The following is a 19,740-nucleotide window of genomic DNA, read 5'->3' on the forward strand; positions in this document are numbered from 1 at the left end:
CGCCTGCACTTTTTATTCCTCAATTTTCTTTTACATTTAATGCAGAGCAGTATGAAATCAAGTTGGTTTAGCTAGTAGAAGACTTATTTTAAATGCCTAATGGGGCAGGAGCGACTGATATTGAACAATTGGCAATTTACGTTGCTGTGAAAAAAAAAAAGATTAAATAAACTAATATTTTTTTTAAATAATTTTAATGTATTAAATAAAAGCTGTACAGCGCAAATGAAATATAATTACTTTTGGAAAATTCAAATTTCATGATCATGAAATACTTTTTATTAAATTTACCCCCTCCCCCCCAAAAAAAGAAACTATATTAAAAGCTAGGCGGCTAAAATAATGGCGTTGTCAATAGGACACTTATATCACAAATATATTCTCTTTACATCTGCATATTTAAAAAATATGTTTACGGATTGTCGAATATATTGCCTTACTACCATGTGAAGAAAAAGCAAATAATTAGAGTGGTCCTGCAATGGTCAAGGGTGCAAAAAGTTGGCGGTCATAGTATTTATGACGCTGGTGCTAAGTGTCACAGGCGGTGCAAAAGATTGTACTGGCATCCACTTATCAAGTTTGTGCATTCAAAGTTCCTCTTCGGGTCAGGCCTCGGCAGCCATCTTGCTCCTGAAGTTAGGGGTTCGTTTTATCATAGCATGTCCGCTGTCGTTGACAGTATTGATAAAGCAGAGGGTAAAAATAACACACTTAAGTTCACTCAGAGGTTGCTGTCAAGTCAGCAAAGTCAGTGACAATTCCAGGAAGCAATATCGACATTTGTTTTTGGGTGACAAAGAATTGTGTCAAATGTCACATATTTATCATCAAAATTATTTATTTTTAGACGCAGTTCACAACCATACGACACAGTGGAGGATACAGAAACAAAAGTGCAATTGTCACAGTAACTAAGAAAACACTTGGTTTGTCGGTGGGTCACATTAATTTCAACGTGAAATCAGGATTTGACTCCAAAACATACCACTTCATTGTGTCACTTTTACAAGCCCAAACAAGGGTTTATCTCACGGTTTATAATTAACAAGTTAGCGTGAGAGCGCGAGAAATACTTTCAAAATGTACAAAACAAAAACTTCTTCTGCTCTGCTTATTCATGTTCTTTCTTGTCCGCAACGATTTCGATCAAAACTGACTAACCTCACATTTTTGGCTGTGTCAAAAAAAAACAAAGTCAACAAGAAGTTTAACTCAAAGCAGATGATTATAATGAGCTCTTTCTGTTATGCAACGTGTCACGTGAAACTCTTGTTTGGACATGTGAACAACATACTTTCAGTCTTTGCTCCATTTGGGGGCATGATCAAAACAGTAGCCTGCATTTTGTGCTATCATAATAATGATTGATGAATGATGTCATCATTTATCTCCCTTTTAACAGCGAGGTTAACAACCCGTATTTCCTCAAAGTGGCCTTTGTTGTATTCGACACTGCACCTCAAATACAAACCTGTACAAAGGGCAACAACAGCCCATCCCTAATTACCTTCACAGTATTAAATAATGTTGCTTTACACATTAATAGTTCAAAAATGTGAAAATAAATTGCAAGTGGGGATCATCAAACGAGTTTCCATTCTCCAACCATAAGCAGTGTCAATAACTAATCAAGTTACGTCTATGTTAAGTGGAACCGGTATTGGGTGATTCGTTTTACAAAAAAAAAAAAAAATAATAATGAAGGAGCAATTTTCATACCATTCTGGGCATGTTTTTGAGTTTGGTCAAAATGAGCATTTCCAACGAAACTTTTCAGGCATGTCTTGCCTCGCAAATGTCATGTAACAAAGTGAAACTGTTTTTTCTCGAAAAAATGCTGAAAGATTCCATTTAGGGGGAAAAAAAAATCAAAAGGCAATTCATTAGGACCTGGGAATAGTTTTCACAAAGAAACCAAATTTCAAACGGGCCTTTTGTACCGTAAGATCCCACAGTTACGTAAATATCATCTCCAGCTACTATAAGAGGGAATACAGTATTTTTTTTAACAACATAAAAACAAGTGAAGTATCTCCAAATTAAAAAACCAAAACTATAAAAACATGTTTGAATTTTGGGTGAATTTTGTTTTTTTAAATAGATACTCTGTCGGCCACTAAGCTCAACTGAACAAAACAGCATTTCTCACACAAGGACGTCATAAAAAAACACAACATCTAAAGTGCTACTTCAAAACTGTACACAATTAAAAAAAATAAAAAATAATCAAAGCTTAGCTAAGGTCCAAAGCAGAAATGGTTTCTAATTCACCAAATAGTCAAGAGGAAATATCAGTGCAGTAAATCTTCATCTGTCTGGAAATAAAGCTTAATAATGAGTTTCCAGCTTAAAGAAAGACAAAAACTAGAGCCAGCCTAGATATTCAAGAAAAGGTTCGATCCAGGCTCCGGGCCGGCGTGGAGGTGTTATTTGTGGATTTTTTTTAACGAGGGAGGCATCAAGAGCTGGAACAAAGCGGCTCCAGAGGTTCCTGACTGATGGTGGACGGCGACGTAGGCATGTGACCCGCCTTGGCAGGCAACTCTTTGCTTCTCCCCGCGTGCTTGCGCATCCACTCCAGCATGAAAAACCTCAACATCAGCAGGAAGCCTGCGCAGAACACGCCAGGATGGAGGAAAAGTGTGAAGATTACTAAAGAACAAAAACAAGAAACCCTCACAACTATATTTAGTCGCACTTTTGTCAAATACCTTGGAAGGAATTGAGGATGCAGGAGAGGAACGTGATAAAGTCCGAGAACGGTCCGAATTCCAGGAAGGCGAGAGCCCAGGTGGTGCCGTAGAGACAGCTGAGGCCCCAGATGCTGAGAAAGGCCACTTGGTTCTTTCGCCACTCGTCCCGGGTGCGAATTTCTCGGTAGACCAGGAAGAGCATCAGGAGGCCTGCCGACACCAGCGCGGCCAGCACCGTGCTGTTGGTGAGGTGTTGAGCCAGCAACGACTTGGGGTTGTCCTTCATCCAGCACCTGGAAACACAACCGCGGAGATAAACTATTGATGAGGTCACATAAAGGACCAAAAAAAAAAAATTATGAATGAAGGCTTACATCAAGTACGGGTTCCCTACGTCTTCAGTCGACGCCACCTGCCTCAGGCCGTAGATGTTGCCGACTGCGACCAGGATAACGACGGGAACGGCAGGCAGAACTGAAAATGAAATTACTCGGAGTTAAAAGCTATCACTCGAGCTGGCTTTGAGACAAGTGAACGCAAACGCACTCACCGAAGCCGAGCAGGTTCCACACGCAGAGGCTCGGGGAGGGTCTGAAGACCATGTAGACCATCCAGAAGGTGTGGAACACTTCGATGCCCATCCAGGAGAAGGTGCTGAGTAGGGCATAGTGAAGTCCGGCACCTATCACGACACACAGGTCTTGGCCTCCCACATTGGCCAGGACGCCGGTGAAGAAGAAGAGCAGGTGGAGGACGGTGAGGGACACGGCCAGGCCCAGGTGGATGGGTGTGGCTGGATCCTGAGCTCGCCTGTTGTTGGTATGGATGGTAAGGTGGAATCAGAATTTGTAATTCTTCCTCACACACCACTTTGAACGCCTCGTTATAAAAAATGACCTTCTCCTGCAGAGGAAGACGATGAGAGCAACGCCACTGATGAAAGACACGATGCAGCCCAGAGATGAAATGGCAGTCAGAGCCAGCAGGTGGCGCACCGGGCGAGGCTCCAGTTGCTGTTGTAGACAAGCAGACGGATCTCTAAGTACCCCAAGTAAGCCCTACAGCAGATTTGGATGTTATGCAAACAGTACATGAATGCAAACATCTCACCACTAGCACTGTGAAGTAGGTCAGGTGGTCGCAGAGGCATTCGGTGTGCTTCGCTCCTCTCTGCTGCGTCTTGCAACCCTCCACCGACCATTTCACCTTCATCGGATCTACATGCACACACAGAAGACGCAATCAGTAATAATCGGTATTTCCGAAAATAGTGGAGAAGATGCATTCATTTGCTCTATTTATTTTACAATATATATTTTTGGGGAAATTGTATAGAATATATAATAATGTATTTTTTGCCCATTTTGTGTATTACTGCAACCGCTGCTGCCTAGCCACAAAAAAAAAAAAAAAATGTATGGCCAAATTGAGTTTTTGTATTTTTAATTAAGAACACATAATATTAATGTCACAATTTGAATTTTGTGGCACTTATGAAGTCAACCAGCATGTGAGGAAATACAGGAAATTGAGAGAAAAACATTCTCCCACCTGTCCTCGTGTCCCATGAGACGCACTTCCTTGAATGTGTTTTCTGGAATGAAGGTGGGGGGGAAAAATATTTTATTATTTTTATTAAGATGCAAGTAGGCAGTTTTTTTTTGACACAGGAAAGCAATTTAAAACTATGTTTCTTATTGTGTGGCAAACCTACAAGGATGGCGTCATGATGGAAGCCAATCCTGATTGGCTCAGCCAGGTTCTGGATGACTTGGTTCTCAACGGAGATTTCCACCACGTCATCAAGAACTCGTTCCTCTTTGTGGTCCACCTGATAGGCGCACACATTCCACAGCAGCCCCATGTTCATGTGGACATTGAACGGCGGATGTCATTTTACGGTGGTATCTTATCGCCGGGGCTCACCTGGAACATGGAGTTGTTTTTGAAGAAGGTGTAGACAACTCTGCTGTTGTTCTTTGCAGCTCGTTTCAAAGCTGGGGGGAGGTGGATGGTGGGCTCTGGGATCAAGCCTTCCACACGCTGGGAAACAATACATACATATTTAGTAGGGTAACTAAAAAAAAAAAAAACACACAAACACAAAGGTGAAAATGACATCAACTTAAATATGAGTTAAAAAAATAAAACACATAATGAAGATATAGAATTAAATAAAAATATGAATTCTCTAAGTTAAAACAAATTAAAAAAAAGAAATAAAATGAATAAATAACGAAATACAAAATAAAAACCCGAGCCCGGATAAGCGGAAGAAGATGGATGGATGGATGGAAAATAAAAATAAAATGTTCTCAAGTTTAACAAATGAAACAAAATGAAAATAATTTAAATATTCATTTTAATAGTAGTTACTAATCATAAATATAAATAAATAAAGAAAATAAAGATACCAAAATATTTATTTTTCAAAATATCATGATCAATTTGTTATTTCGTTGTTAATAAATATTTATAATAATCAAAGCTGTTATTCAACTTATTTTCTTACATAAAATAAATATACTAAATCCATCCATTTTCATTATTTTCCATATACCACTTAAAACTAGATGCTGACACAAATGTGCTTCCGTTTACTAAAAAAATCTATCATGAGGCTAACATGCTGCCAATTGCATTTGCATCACCAGGGGGCGCTATAGCACAGAAGTGCAGGCCGTGGAATAGTGGCACTATTGCGACTACTCAGATCAAACAACTCGTCATATTCTCGATTCACGGATGTGTCAAATGCTTCGTTATTTGACTTTTTGCGTGTGTGACTCACAGACGAGTTGATATCAATGCCTCGGAAGTCATCTTTGAGCTCCAGCTCCGAGCTGCGGGCACAAAGAGGCTCCACAGCGGTCTGGTCAATCCTGAGCACATAAACACACTGTCATTTTAGCTGCATGCTGTCATTTCTCAAAGGTGGCCAGGTTATTTTTTCCAAATGTACACCTATAAATGCAAATCATACGTCCGAGTGTTTTCTCATAAAACAGCTGCCATGCTACTTAAAATGTGAAGGCACACGAAAGGAAATGGAGGGAGGAAATTACATGCTGACTTGGGCGTCTCCATGGCTCCGCTTGGGACAGAAGGTGGCTACAAAAACACAAAGGTTTTATTAAAATGGTTTGCACATTGATTGACAGATCGCGGCCGCATCTCACCGCATTTGACAGCGCTGCCGCTAAACGTGTAGGCCGTCAGCGTTTTACGGGAGACGGTGTCATTCTCGATCGTCCCGTTCACGATGCCGTAGGCGGCCTCGGGCGCGTTGGAGCCGTACGACAGGTACGTGCAGCAGTCGTCGGGCATGCCGCTGGGCCAGCAAAGGGTGAAGTTCCTCCAGCCCACCTTGGCAACAACAACCTCGTGTGAGTCAACATCCATTTTTCAGGCTTCCCATTTTTTTGCTGATGTGTGGTTTGCATCTTTTGATGAGGTCTCTGCATGTTGTTACTGATGACAATATGTTAATTGTGAAACAAAAGAAAACATTGTGGAATGAGTCATGTGACCACTTGACTTGCACGCAATGACAGAAAACGAAACCAGATCGATGAACTCTAGTTTTCGACACTGCGTGCACATGATAGTTCTTTGAATCGCTTTTTACATTTTTAATTTAATACAAAATTATATTTTACTATTTGCACAAAATCTATGATTGGTTCATATTGATTTTTTTTTTTTTAGTTTATATCATACACTTAAATCAATTAAGGAGGAAAAAAAAAAATTAAGGAAAATAAATATATTTGAATTGTGCAAAGTAATTTGAAATATAATATTCCATCTGTGCCTGCTAAAATGGAGTCAGCCGCTCCCGTTCGTCACCTGTAACTTCAACTGATCCTGCAGCGGCTCCCAGTACAAACAAAAGTGAGTCTCCCCGTCCTCGTGGAACGTCTGGCGGTCCAGCCGGTACGTGCCGGAGTGCTGGCACTGCGCCGCGATTCCCCCGCGGACATTCAGGGAGCTCTCGTTGGCCGCGATGCTGATTTCACCGCAGCCGGGCAGGATGTCGAAGCTTAGTATCAGCGGACGTTGGCCGTGCCGCCAGATGCCGCAAAAGTGGAGATCTCGGTCGCAGGATACTACCAGGAGACATGACGATAGAGGTCAAAGTTCATATAGAACAAAAGAGGAGGCAGCTTGTCTTACCTTTAGAGAGGAGAAAGATGAAGATGGACAATGCCACCACACCCTTGGGAATTTGACCTTCCATCTGTGTAACAAGGGAGAAAAAAAGAGAAATGTCAAATGGGGCACGGAATAAAGCGACTTACGACGACAAAGAATCCAAACTCCTTCTCCAGCCACTCTCAAACAGCTCGTCCTTATCTCGAGTCTGCACAGCTTTGACAGAATAACGTTTTTACAACGATACAATTCTTATCGTGAGGTCTGCGTTTTATCATGACGGGGAGGGGGGGGGGGGGCTATCGAGGAATAGCAGCTTATCGATGGAAACACTCTTCCACTTGAACACACACACACTCCAACGATTTCCTTTTTATTTTTAACCCCCCCTGGCAGATTTATGTTTCTCTACCCGTAAGAGTGACGGGACGGACGTGGGCCATTTCAGGAAGTACTAGAAATGGACAGAGTTCCAGAATGAAGCGGGAAGAGTGAAACTGAAAACCTGAACCTAATGAAAAATGAAAGATTCTACATTTGGAGGAATAATAGCAAATTTTGTTTTTGTTTTACCCCCCCCCCCCCCCCCTAAAAAAAAAGCACATTTAATGTCATGTGAAAATGAGCAATCAACCACACTCCCCATCCATTGCTCCATCACAGACTGACTTGTGGTGCGCCAGGTCACATTTTAGTAAGAACAAAATGTCTGCGGTGTGGCCGGCCCGGCAAGCTGCTGAAAACGCACGTGATAATTTTAGGAGAGCAAACAAAACCTCAGTTTGACATAATAAAACAGGAACCGGCGCAGCCGCAGCCACACTTATCTTGACATGCATACATGATAAACGCAAAACTTAAGTTTGAGGAATGCTAATTGTTTTAAATTAGATGGTGTTAAAACCCAAGTCTGAGTCAAACTTCAATTTTGGAGATTATCAAAAGGTGAAACTTTCTGTGGACCGCTTCAGTTCATTAACATGATTGCTTCCCGTGTCCTAACAAACAAACATTATTCTTTCCAATTGTTCAGCCTCCGGGTGATGACTCACGCCGGCGTCTTCCGCCATTTTCACGAGCCTTGATGAGGATGAACTTGTCTAGAGTAGCAATTGATGAAGTCCACCCAAAACACACAGCCAGCAATGTCCCCGGCGACACAACGCTCTACTGTCTACATATGCAACACACAGAAAAAAGGGTGTGTGGATGTGTGAAAATCTCTCGCAACAACTTGCCCGAAGCGTGAGTCGGCTTGCGTGAAAATGTCCACAAGAATAAACAAAGTCACGATTCTTCATCGCAATTATTCATCGCGTAAGAAAAAAAAAAAATCATTTTTATTTCACTAAACAATGTGGAAACTGTTTCCAATGCGACGTCAAATTAAAATAAGATACATCTTTTGAAAGATTTACCCTCAAATATCAAATTCACCAAGTTACAGGATCTTATTTAATGTGTACAAGGGTTACACACCAGACGTCCCCACTTGCACAAGGACAACCTTACACACACACACACACACACACTATTGTTCGTGCCCCCTTTGAGGGAAAGAATCCCCCCCTCTCTGCTTTCACTTACCAGCTCATGCGTGTCTACAGAAACAGACATTCTGCAATTTTTACATTCATTCCGAAACATGCGGCCAACCCGAGCGTTCAAGTGCGACGAGACGGGCACCTCTGACCTATACCGCCAATCAGAAGGTGTTTTCCGGTAAAAAATTGTTGCATCTCGAGTATGAGTCATGCCGTGGAACACTGTGGGCGTTCTCCTTTTTTTGTAACAATGCGGGGCTGTCTCCTTTTTTGTGACAAGTGTGTCACGGGAAACAGCCGAGGTTGACAAAGTGAAATCTACGACACATTGTCAGTAGGGTAAAACTAACCTGTCTCACGACGGTCTAATCCCAGCTCACAAAACCACTTGAAAACCTTGTGAGCTACAATTGAGTTTGAAAACAACAAAAACAAACTGGCCGGGTCCAAAAATGTTTTTACATTTAAAACATATCAAATGTACAACATTAATGATAAATGTTCATTTTTGCCTGTTTTTATGCAAATTCGGTATTTTCCCTCTCATGAATGACAATAGAGAAACAAATCGGGATATAATTTCCGTGTTGTCATGGCCTGAGAATTTCCTTGTGGCATGACTTGGACCTCCATTTCCTGACCGGCACATACGTGACACCGAGGAGACTGAGACACGCTCCTATTGACAGCCCGGCCCGTCTGCATCGGTCCGTCTTCTCAGCGTGTCTGCGCATGAGCACGGAAGCACAATAGCCGCTCTTTGTTGTCTCGCCGCCACCGAGCCGCGCTGACAGCTTGCGTGAACGAGGCTCAAAGGTCACCGGCCACTTCGGATTGTTTGAAAGGCGAGTGATAAAACGCCCACGCACCCAGCTCACCCTTTATTGTCGGACGATGTCGCTTGGAACAGGGCAAACAACGATGATGTGTGACTTGACTTACAAGTTGAGTTTGTCCCGTGCCCACGCTCATAACTCAAAGCACCTGCATCTCAAATCATCCTTTCCCATGAAATGAATGGAAATGCCATTAATCTGTTCCTGACCCACAAAAATGCTAAAACTCTCCAATGTTGTTATTTGGTGTCATTCATTAGAATTTTTGCAGAAGATTCCGCGAATCATATCCCGATTTGGACAAATTAAGCTTGCAATTTAATTTACATTTCTTTAGGATGCATGGAAACACCATGTCGATACACTGTCAATACTGTAGGCGCTCACCCATTGATTTTTTGCAAACACCACTTGCATACACAATGCCTCACATTGCTAGTTTTTTTTTTTAAATCCTTTATTTTAATAATGCCTGCGCCGTAGCCAAAGAATGACGTTGATCGGAACTTCTTTTATCGCATTGTGATAAATGTGCACCGTGCAACAATGTTGCAAGATAAGATGCTGGTTTTGTTGCGCTGGCCGCACAAGCCACGATGTGACTTGACGTGTTACATTTATGGGGTGGAAACGGCAGCGCTCAAATCCTGAGTTCAGCTGTGGGGACTTGCAACACATGAAAGAGTTGATGTAAGAAAAAATAGGCTCAAAGTGAAGCCCCTGCAAAAAAAAAAAAGAATGCTCCCTAGGCTTTGCAAGTGTGTGCGTGTGTGCACGTAGCATTCTTGCTATCACCATGGAGATGCTCCATGTGTCTCGATGTAGGTTAAGGAAATCGGAGGACCAGGTGGAACACGGGGGACGGTTCTGTCAGGGCTGTGAATAAATCAATGAACGGCACAAATGAATGGACTTCATCACACAGACCCTATGCTGTCACCTTGGGGGCGGGGGGTCGGGCGGTTTAAATTGCCACCTGGGGGCTCTCTATTCCTCATTATGCAAAATTAAGTCAACACAAAGGGCTGAGTCACATGTTGGTTGAATTATTTGCATATCAGTGGGTTGATGAACAAAGCCTCATCTCTCGCTTCCGCTTGGAATCGGGTCTATTTTTTTTATTGTCAATGCACCTGCACACCAATTATGTGCACCCCACTTATGTGCACCATATGTGTCATATTTTAAGTCAATTCTCCTGTATTCTTCTTATCTTGTTTAGCATCCACTGTTGAGACAATTTCAGCAGCTAACACTTTTTTTGCGGCTTTAAAGAAGCGGCGGACATTTTACACCACATCAAACTCAAGGCCCGGGGGGCCAGATATCATTTTATGTGGCCCGCAAAGACAAATTGTGCGTCAAATTCGTGTGTCATTACTAGAATTGCAAATTGTCTTCACTTTTAATAACTTTTTTAAAAATATTTGACCAGATTTTACTCATCTGATTTGAAAACGAGTTATTTATCAGTTTGTTTTGTCGCTTTTACTGTATATAATATGAGGTGCTTATACATTTATTTGGGTTGACCGTCATAATGACCGTCAAAAAGAAGCTATAACGATAATGCGGTCCACGAAAAAAAGAGTTTGACACCCTTGTTTGACACCTTCAGTACAAGTGAAAACTTTTGATTGCGCACCGTGACACCAACTGTGAGGAAACCGCACCATGAAAGTCGTGCCTTCCTTTTCATCTATACCCAGGTTACATGAAGGTGAAAATGAGCTATTATTGTCACAGCACTGTTATTTATGGTAAATTTGGTTTTCCCCAAACTTTTACAGGACGAAAAACATGTAAAAATGTCTATATGAGCTGCAATGTCCTTGCATTTCTTACAAATCATACCTCCAGTAAACCAAGTTGTAAAATGCGTTTGAAATGACAATAATTTGGGATAGACAGGTTGGAGTAGATTTAGAGTTTAAAATACTGATATATACAAATAAAAACAAAATGTTGGGGCTGTCTACTGCTTCCACCCTCAGTTTAGAAACCCCACTACTAACCTTTACTTTCATCTTTAGAAAACGTAATATAATCCCAACACAGCAACAACAACAACAACAACACAAACAACAACATAACACATTTACCATAAGAAATTGTAAAAATATCGCAGAAATAATAAAACCTACCTCTTTAGTACGCAGTCAACCGCCAGTAGACTCCAAGGAGTTTGGGCACGTACAATCAAAGAAAAAAACGGTTCTCCCCAAAAATGAAAAATCATACAAAACCCGATTCTAACAGTCGGTTCAAAATTATCCGATTTTTATCCGATTCTGGCGTTCTCACCCTTCCAACAATGATTCAGTCCATCCAACAAGCCAGAGCAGGTTTATGGGAGAAATTGGGAAAGATTCGACTCGTATCCACCTGTTGTTCTCAGTCACAAAATAGATCTAAAAAAAATTCTGTGCTGAATATTGAAGACGTTTTATGGAATCGGAAGTTTTACGACAGGACCAAGTAGGCACGGGAAGGTAATCGTTCATTTGTACCGTGTCCCTGGGACGATTGTCAGTTTTGTCAGACAGGGCGCCGTGAGATGTCAAGGCGGAGTCGCTCGTTGTTGCGTATAAAAGAGTTTCCGGTTTGACTGTTACAATAAGAGCTAACATAAGCGCATGCCATTTGACTGTGCTGTTGTCGCTTGTAAATATTTGTCAAAACGTTTACATTTTATAATGTTATTTTATATAAACGTGAGCATTGCATTGGTTATAATTTTGAATCGCATAATGTTTTTATTACAGTATACTTTATGGCCCATCAGGACTTAGTGACACCACAGGAGAGAATCAAGGAGCAGCTGGCGGGTGCTTTTGTGGGCTCATCTGCAGCAGGATCTAGGCCCCCCCTCGTCTCACCCCTCAACGGTCGTCTGGCTGATAGCAGCAGGTACAAACAACTGCGTTTTCGGCTGAATAAGAAGGAAGTAAGATCTTGGTGACCGTGGGACAGACCTTAATAGGTGACTCATCAGCAAAGCAAGGTGCACATTCTTCCCACAGCGCTGTTCGTCACATGAACCCTCATCCCTCAACGCTTCACTGAACTCCAGTCAAATCACAGCACAGACTAAAAACACCTCCTCGGTTTTCCCCTTGGCCCCGATCGCGGCCTTCTGGATCGTCCAGGTTTTGCAAACCCACCCGGATCTCATTTCAATGATCCATCTTTTATAGCGCTTAAGGTCACGGGTGAGCTGGCGCATATCCCAGCTGACTTGACTGGTCAGCATGCTAAGACCAACTAGTAATCACGCTCATATTGACACATGGCCTCAATGGGGTCAAAGGTGACATGAAGAGTATCCCAGCAGACTTTGGGTGACCGATCCAAGATATATTGCAGTTTCAAAACAACCGAGTGGCTTGGTAGATAAACATTGGCACTGTATTATGTTGTTGCTATAGCGATGGACAGACAGGAAGTCAAAATCAATGTTTTATTTTTAAATTGTACCCACATCTCGTGTGTGGTACTTGGTCCTTTTGTAACAGGGACCACTAAAAGAAGAAAATGCAAGCACTTCAAAACCACATGTGCCATTTGAGGCCCAAATATGCATAAGAGCCATGAAACATGTGGTCGCGTGCGCTCATTGCTACTGTGCAAAGAAACAAATGCAGAAAAAGTAGGACATAGTTTTGAAAATAGTTCTACAAAAAAAAAAAAAAAATTAAAGTGATAGCGATAGTAATCGTAATGAAAGTCATTTCAAGATCTACAGTGACAGAGTCATCACACGATACCTAAAAATATCTCAGACTTAAGTAAAAAATATAGTTATGCATGGAAGACTTTTCGAAATTTGTGTGGGAATCGTTTCCTTAAGTGCTTTCTGTTACCCTTTTAAGTGTGAAAAAGAGGAAATGTAAAAACCACAATGCAACTTTCATCATTTTAGTATGTGAGATGTGTTGTGAAGCGGTTCCCACCCTGCATTCCCATGCGCTACAACCATTGAGAAAATGGAAACATAATCAGCACAAAATTCCACGATGTAGCAAATAATTCACGACACCTATAAAAAAAAAATAGAAAAGCAATAAAAAAAAAAAAAATCTATAGTAGTGTATTCTTATCTTTCCCTGTTTTATTTTGCTCTCCATGGTCGTCTTTGTCTGGAAAACACACACACGGACCAAAAGGTCCTAATGCATTATTAAAAGATGGTTACACACACACACACAACACAAGCAATAACTGCCACGCACACACAGGGTGGGTGGCTTGATTGCCATGGTAACAGTGTGGCCGTATGCAAAGCTGAAGGGTTGAAAGGGTTCATGATGGCGTGATAAAAAACAGGAAGCAAAATAAATGCATTAATCCCAACTGCTACAATGCAATCAAGAATCATGTCCTGAATCACAAAGGAAGATCTAAGGCTGCAATTTTTTTGCCGTGTTCAACATTTCAGATTTGATATTTGAGCTTGCATTTTTATGATCTTGCCGCATTGATCTACGTTGTCTGACCAGAGCTTTTCTATTGGAGTTGAGGCATTGATTTTTTTTTCTTGTCATCCGGGAGCGTCTGCTTCAAAACAGGCAGCAACATGTCTGGCACGTCTGGTGTCTCACTGGCTGTGATTACAGACTTTCGACAAAACAAAATATCCAGGGTGCCGGTTCCGTCGGTTATTTCCTTTCCCCCTCCCCGTCATTCCATGCCCGATTAGTCACCATGAAGGCTGCAGACTTTATTCACTTTCCATGACAAGTTTTGAAAAATAAAAATAGTCTTACTATATATTTACTACTTAATGCTAAAAGACTTGAAATGCAATCAGGATGTCAATTTGCAAATTTTGCAGTCCTAAGTAGATTGCAAGAGGGATAATAAGAAAATAGCAAAAAAAAAAACTATTAATGTGATTAATTTTATTGACAGGAATAAAAACAAGTCTATTGAAAATATGATTCAATTTTTTTTTTAAATTACCTTTTTATTTACATATTCCAACTTTATATTTGACATGTCTGTTAGATAACTAATAACTCGTTTTGACTGTACAGAAAGGAAAAAAAGGGACAGAAAAGTTTCATTTACGATGCTACCCAGTTAATATTATTTGCGTTGGAGCGCCCTCTAACGCCCTTTCTCTGCCATTACATCATTACCTAGTAGAAGTGACCAGGCATTCCTGCTAATATAAAAACCTCAGCTCGATGGTCATCCGGAAAACATTCACGGTTGAGCGTCCACTTGTACACGAGAGCAACGGCCGTACCGTGACAGGCTTTAGGTGTCGTGCGCCTGTAACATCTCCTCGATCTCCTGGTCCCACTGCTCGTCTCGGTTTTGCAACTCGGCCACCACCTCGTACTCCTGGAGCTCCTGCTGCAGCTCCTTTTCCCAGTCCGACTGCTCTTCTGCCATGAAGACAATAATGTCACATCCGATATTACCACTACTACAATTTATGTGTGGCTTCTTTTCCCCACAAATAAATATTTCAACTTTATTGCCTCATCACTTCGTAATTACAGTTTTTTATCCTGACGGGAAAAGGGAGGTCCTGATTTAGGAAGTCATTTCTTTGTTTTAAGTGGCCGTTGTGCCCATCTGGCACAAAGGTAATTTTGACATGGAACAACTGAGACCAACCATCAGCCGGGGTAGCGCTGTCCTTCATGTCAAGCACCAGCTGCTCCATTCCCTTCTGCAGGTCCTCGTGGTCGATGGCCGCTGAGTCGAAAGCGTCGCTCACAAATTCTGCCACACCTGGACTGGTGGAGATGGAAAAGTCCTCCTCCTGAACGGGCTGAGGGACCACATGCGCATTTTGTTTGAGGATTGCCGTAAATATTTTACAAGAAAAAAAAGCCATGATGTCCAAAAGAAGATTTTTTTTATACTGAATCCTTGTGTTCTACCTGCTGCTTGTCGCCGATGGCAACAGGCGGCGTTTTGGGCCTGACGTTATCTACGAGGACAACAAACAAAGTAGCGATGAGCATTTGCATATATGCAAATGAGCGTGATGCCTATCATGTATACCCGTTAAGATGACATCATGGGGTGAGACGGCATCGTCTCCATCGTCGCCCGCCTTCTGCTGCTGTTTCTGCTGGGCCGCCAGCGCCGTCAGCTGCGCCGACTGCTTGATGAGCGACACGCGGTAGAAGTAGTTCCTCCAGAACACCTCCTCCTTCACGCTGTCAATCAAAAGCAAGAAAAATAGTGAAACGCCAACGTACGTGATGGGGGCTACTGAGAAATGTGAAGGCACTGACTGTTTGGGCACCAGGTCAAAGCGCATGCGGTTGAGCAGCTGGTCTTCTTCCAGCATGACAGTGGCCAGAGGAAACATTTGCCCCATGTCGAAGTGGAAGTGCACGCCAGCCGGGGGGTCGCGCAGGAAGTTACGCTTGTCCTGAACGTGGACCACAACATCTAACTGTGTATCTAATTTCATGGGTCCTCATGAGAGGAGACATCACATTTATCAAATGAGGCATACACTCATTATTGGTATTTGGGAAAAAAAAAAATGTTGCTCACAGCTGAGAGGGCCAGGATCTGTTGTTGGATGGTCTCCTCCTCATTGTAGCCCACCCATGGAGGCACTGCTGCTTCTGGACACACCAGAAATCAACATCATAAAATTAAGTATTCAGATTTTTTTATCATCTATTTCAACTTCACAAAGCATATTTTTAATATCGACGATATTCTACCTGATCTTTTGGACTTCTTTTCCTGTAAAAACTTCTCTTGCTCTTTCTGGAAGTCTCCCAGGAAGGTCTGCACACAAAGGAACAAAGGTAGATAATAATAACAAGAATAATAACAACAAATATTAGTGAATAAGCGCACCTTGTCGATGATTCCGTCGATTTTTCCCTCCTCGACACTCTTCTTAATGTTTTGTGCCGTCACTACCACAGACTCAGAGAGCTTCTTGGTGGCGTTGGACGCGAAACTGAAGATGAAATCTGGACAGGGGAAAAGTGGAGGTGGCAGTAGATCAAAGATAGGATGAGACGCCTACTTTGGGCGTAATAAAGTAAAAGTCAAATTAGTTTATTAGTTTTAGTCTTTAGGCAGGATTGCTTTGATGGTGCCATGCAGTGGGGCGTGTCCTGCCAAGAACACAGCTCATCAGTACGGCACTGATATTGCCAATGTTTGATGTGATGTGCCTTTGTAGGTTCTCTTGATTCTGTTTTATACGAGCATTACAATCTGAATGTGTTTTATCAAAGCACTTTCTAAACACGTTTTTTGAAGTTATTATTTTGTTTGCATCCATTGCCACAGACGACACTTGCGTCATCCCAAACATACAAACACAAGGCTCGCGTTAAGATCAAAGGTGTTACTGCTAATTTGATCATGTGATTTTTTTTGGATCGTGATTTAATATCTAATCAATAATTTGACTCACCGCCAAGTCCTTTATTGAGTTCCTGATTCGTCTCCACGTCATCTTGTCCTCCTTCGTTATGGTGGCCATCAGCTGCTGGTTGCTGTTTGTTTACCTCGTTTTGAGCTTCCACCACTTTTTCTTCCAGCTTCTGCTGTTCCTCCTCGGCGTCAACCGACGAATTGGCATCCACCGGGTTCTCAAAACCTAACCAAGAGCCCAAACCTCGCAACATTGTCAAATAAAAAGATTTTTTTAGAGAGGAGGAAACGTTCTTTGGCTTGGGGGAACTGTTCTTTGAAGGGGGCAGTGCTACCCGGAAATAATATTTCGGACAGGTTTCTTCTTCGGCTGTTAAATTGGTCGGCTGCTTAACTATACTGCCACCTAACGGACATAAGTATGAGGGTTTTCAATGTGAGTTTTAGGATTATGGACCATTTTCCCCTTAAATAAGATTACCCAATTTACGAGAAATAATAAATTGTCAACTAATCACACAAAGATTCATCTCAGTAAATTTGCTAAATAACCACAGAGCATATTGTAGTTTACCACAGGAGGCGGTAATGAGTCATTTCATATCTTGCGACGACGCGACGAGACTTCACCGAGGGTTTACGACAACATCAAAATATAGGTCAGTTTGGCTTTTATCGTCATATAAAAACGTCTTTGACCTTCTAGTCTCTAAAATCTCATTTTCCATGCTCAGAAAATATGTGCTTATGCAATAATCTCTTAAAATCCCCCAAATTCGTTTATGAATGAGACACCAAAGTTCAAGTAAAGAATGGCATTTTTTAATATTAGTGAGTATATTTTCGATCTACACCGTAAATAAACAATCAGATCGAGATTCGAAGTATTATTTGTGGACTTATTTTACATTCGGCGTGTTGTTTAGCCACCTCCCATTCTAAAATCATGTTTTTCCTTTCACTTTTGCTTTGGCAAGTTCCGAACATTTTCACGCAATGAAGACATTGATGGTGTTCGATTTCGACCACACACTGGTCGATGACAACAGTGACATGTGGGTGATCAGGTAAATATTGATGATTTACATTATTTACAGATTATTGAAGACATGTGTCCTAAATACAGTTTTATTTTAGGTGTCTTCCAGATCAGACTCTGCCTGACAAATTGAAGAATTCATACAGAAAAGGCCACTGGACTGAGTTCATGGGCAGAGTGATGGATTATATAGGTATGTACAAAAATATTATGACGTCAATATTTGAGTAACTATTAGAACTCAGCTAGTAGTAAAGTAATAATAAACACATTTCAGGTATATGTAATTTCTTCTTGCAGGTGAACAAGACGTGAGTGTGGAAAGAGTCCGTGCTGAAATGGAGCGAATCCCCTTGACGGCGGGCATGAGCGAGCTGCTAACATTCATATCGTGCAACAAGAGCGACGTGGATTGTGTGGTCATCTCGGATGCCAACGCGCTCTTCATCGACTGGATCCTCTGCGCCACCGGGTTGCGTTCGGCCGTGGACTGCGTCTTCACCAACCCGGCCAGAATCAACGCTTTGGGCCGAGTAGAAGTATTGCACCACCACACGCACAACTGTCGCCGCTGCCCCGTCAACATGTGCAAAAAGAAAGTTCTGGAGACATACCTAGCCCAGCGAGATGAGTACAGCCGAGTGTTCTACGTAGGCGATGGCACCAATGATTTTTGCCCAGCCTCCTGCTTGAGAGGGGGCGATGTTGTTATGCCCAGGAAAGGATATGCCCTGGAGGAGCTGCTGGAGGACAAGAGGGATGCTTTGCACGCTAGTGTCATTGCTTGGAGCAGTGGAACCCAAATCCTTCATGAGCTACAAGCCAGTCTTAACTCCACAATCCAGACTAATGGGTCTGAGGCTCCAAGCTAACGTCATCACTGCACAACCCAAATGGAACGTAACAGAAGTAATTGTTTATCATCCACAGTCAGGGTTTTTTGTATTATCTTGTAGTCTATGTCAATTTTAATTTGCATGTGCTAGCAAACAACCAATCATAGTGATCAATTGTCACGTTTTGTATCCTGCAATTTTTGACCCCTTTATTCACAATTTTAAATAACACAATGACACATAAATCTTTTAAGATCCCACAAATTTTGCTTTTTACTTGTTTTCAGATGCCTTAATCTGTCTGTTTAAGCAACACTGTTGGACTTAAACTCTTAAACCAACTACCAAAATCATCCCACCATTTCATTTGACACACAACCAATCCCATCTTAATATCATTTCTTCTTTTGTTTATAAATCAATATTTTGTCAGTTCCAGAAGTGTTGCGAGGCAGCTAAACGTCCAGCCCCGACCAACATTCACAACCAACTAGTCCACATTGTTATTCATACGTTAACTGCAGCAGTAATTACGAGCACAGCAGAAGCAATTACCGTCAATAAACTTTTCATCGACAGCTTGCTCAAATTGTCTCATTCTCACCTGCTGTTGGTCTCGTGCCAATGGAGCCTGCCTGCCATGTCATCTTCAATGGTGTCAACTTCTTGTGCTGAGAGGAGCAAAGCTGGACACCGACCGGGCAGCATGATTGAGCAGCTTTTTGGCACCTCATCCATCTGCCCCGTCAGCATTCATTTGGAAAAGCATTGCATGTATGAGTTGACGCCTGAATAAAAGGGGACATTTTTAACAGGACTCCTCTGGAGGACATTTTATTCCTGCAAGAAAAAGGGATGGACACACAGATTACAAATATTCCAATACGTTTGCTCACTTGAAAAATGCTTGGCTCGAAACTTTTTAAAGGTGCTTTCTCCTTTTGTTGTTTACCACATCTAAATACCAGGAAATAAAAGCTGGATTTCTTTTTGTCTCATATTCCATTTTTAATTTGAAACCCAAATGACCTTGGCGTTCTAATACCTTTGGAGGTAACTGTTCAAACACACTCTCAACTGATTATTAGTTCAAAACAACAATCCCACAACTACATATAAGAGAAATGCATCCCCCAAACACCAGCGAGGTGTGTTGAGTATTTCTGTATCATGTCAGCACAACGGCAATGATAACGCGTGAGGCCTTAATGAATATTTAAAGGAGCAATCCGTGATTCCAGCAGGCCAAGCGCCTCATTTGCA

At 41.8% G+C, this 19,740-nt stretch overlaps 3 protein-coding genes across 7 annotated transcripts; 1 reads left to right on the forward strand and 2 right to left on the reverse strand.

Moving 5' to 3' along the window:
- Positions 1-823: 823 nt before the first annotated feature.
- Positions 824-12,279, reverse strand: adgrg1 (adhesion G protein-coupled receptor G1). Of its 4 annotated transcripts, none has more exons than XM_049717089.2 (15): positions 12,207-12,279; positions 6,873-6,936; positions 6,546-6,805; positions 5,876-6,062; positions 5,762-5,807; positions 5,488-5,578; positions 4,623-4,739; positions 4,411-4,527; positions 4,248-4,290; positions 3,807-3,913; positions 3,597-3,709; positions 3,247-3,524; positions 3,071-3,170; positions 2,715-2,989; positions 824-2,613 (listed from the first exon to the last, which is right to left on the reverse strand). In XM_049717089.2, the coding sequence occupies exons 2-15, from the start codon at positions 6,934-6,936 to the stop codon at positions 2,462-2,464; spliced, it is 1,950 nt and encodes a 649-aa protein (XP_049573046.1). In that variant the 5' UTR covers positions 12,207-12,279; the 3' UTR covers positions 824-2,461. The 4 variants fall into 4 exon arrangements, with proteins under 4 accessions (XP_049573046.1, XP_049573045.1, XP_049573043.1 ...); XM_049717088.2 differs by lacking the exon at positions 12,207-12,279 and adding an exon at positions 11,376-11,798; XM_049717086.2 differs by lacking the exon at positions 12,207-12,279 and adding an exon at positions 8,439-8,786.
- A 1,892-nt stretch (positions 12,280-14,171) lies between these two features.
- Positions 14,172-16,957, reverse strand: syap1 (synapse associated protein 1). The gene is made up of 9 exons (XM_049717135.2): positions 16,643-16,957; positions 16,072-16,190; positions 15,933-15,999; positions 15,757-15,830; positions 15,489-15,628; positions 15,253-15,410; positions 15,129-15,178; positions 14,860-15,016; positions 14,172-14,624 (listed from the first exon to the last, which is right to left on the reverse strand). The coding sequence occupies exons 1-9, from the start codon at positions 16,854-16,856 to the stop codon at positions 14,494-14,496; spliced, it is 1,110 nt and encodes a 369-aa protein (XP_049573092.1). The 5' UTR covers positions 16,857-16,957; the 3' UTR covers positions 14,172-14,493.
- Positions 16,958-17,102: 145 nt separating this feature from the next.
- On the forward strand, positions 17,103-19,477 carry phospho2 (phosphatase, orphan 2). Of its 2 annotated transcripts, none has more exons than XM_049717152.2 (4): positions 17,103-17,261; positions 17,580-17,669; positions 17,740-17,834; positions 17,942-19,477. In XM_049717152.2, the coding sequence occupies exons 1-4, from the start codon at positions 17,191-17,193 to the stop codon at positions 18,511-18,513; spliced, it is 828 nt and encodes a 275-aa protein (XP_049573109.1). In that variant the 5' UTR covers positions 17,103-17,190; the 3' UTR covers positions 18,514-19,477. The 2 variants fall into 2 exon arrangements, with proteins under 2 accessions (XP_049573109.1, XP_049573110.1); XM_049717153.1 differs by lacking the exon at positions 17,103-17,261 and adding an exon at positions 17,268-17,433.
- The last annotated feature ends 263 nt before the right edge of the window (positions 19,478-19,740 follow it).

The sequence above is a fragment of the Syngnathus scovelli genome, chromosome 4 (assembly GCF_024217435.2).
Source record: "Syngnathus scovelli strain Florida chromosome 4, RoL_Ssco_1.2, whole genome shotgun sequence".
In the NCBI taxonomy this organism is placed as follows: Eukaryota; Metazoa; Chordata; class Actinopteri; order Syngnathiformes; family Syngnathidae; genus Syngnathus; species Syngnathus scovelli.